The 872-nt window shown below is 52.6% G+C and overlaps 1 protein-coding gene across 1 annotated transcript in view; it reads right to left on the bottom strand.

Moving 5' to 3' along the window:
- The window catches only part of LOC119299900, a 79055-nt gene extending 78775 nt beyond the window's left edge, over window positions 1-280 (bottom strand). Inside the window, exon 1 of the mRNA XM_037577023.1 lies at window positions 26-280. Coding sequence (XP_037432920.1) covers window positions 26-280 — 255 coding nt within the window. The remainder of the gene's footprint in view (window positions 1-25) is intronic.
- Between the last annotated feature and the right edge of the window lie 592 nt (window positions 281-872).

Below are 872 nucleotides of genomic sequence, written 5' to 3'. Positions count from 1 at the left end.
GCCGCTGTCGCCGCGTCGCCCGTGCCATGCTGCCACAGTCGGCGCCCGCCACCGCGACCGTGACCCCTCCCCGCGCCGCGCCACTGCGCCCCTGCACCCCCCTACTGTTGCTCCTCTGCCGCCCGCGGGCCTGCTCGTCGCCGGCCCCGCGCTCCATCCCCTGCGCCACCAACACCGCCGTGCCGTTGGCCATCGCAGCCGCCCTGACCTGTGGCCTCGCCCCGCCGCTCCCTGCGGGCGAGCGCCCGCACAGGCTCCCGTAGCGCCCGCTAACCCGCATCGGCCCTTCTGGGCCAATGGCAACGGGGCCCACGCCCCTGAGAACGATTTAAAAAAAAGAATTAATTAAAAAATAATAAAAATCAATTAATTAATTAATTAATTAATTAACCTAATTAATTTTGATAAATTAAACTAAATAATTAATCATGATTAGTTAGTCTAGTCAATGACGAACGAGACCCAAACGTCAGTTGACCAGTCAACACCTCTGTGGACTGCTGACGTCATGCTGACGTCAGCGTGCACTGTTCTGGATAATGTTGAATTATAATAATTAAATAAATGCTAAAATTAATTTAAATCTTTTAAAATCAATATAAAATAAACCGTAGCTCGGTTGGAAAAACTTTGTACATGAAAGTTGCTCAGAACGACGAGACGAGTCCGGATGCATGGCCCGTTCGTCCGCCACGCATCCCTAGCATAGCGAACACGCAACTTTCCCCCTCCGATTCATCTGTCTGAAAACACGAAACACTGGGGATAATTTCCCGGATGTTTCGCCCCTGCACCGGTATCACCTCATACCGCGTTAGGGCACCCCTAGCACCGCTACTTGTCATGTCATGCATCGCTATGCATCTGTTTGC

Source organism: Triticum dicoccoides, chromosome 5A, assembly GCF_002162155.2.
Source record: "Triticum dicoccoides isolate Atlit2015 ecotype Zavitan chromosome 5A, WEW_v2.0, whole genome shotgun sequence".
Taxonomy (NCBI): domain Eukaryota; kingdom Viridiplantae; phylum Streptophyta; class Magnoliopsida; order Poales; family Poaceae; genus Triticum; species Triticum dicoccoides.
Note: the sequence above shows the minus strand (reverse complement) of the source record. Positions and strands in the feature narration are given on the sequence as shown.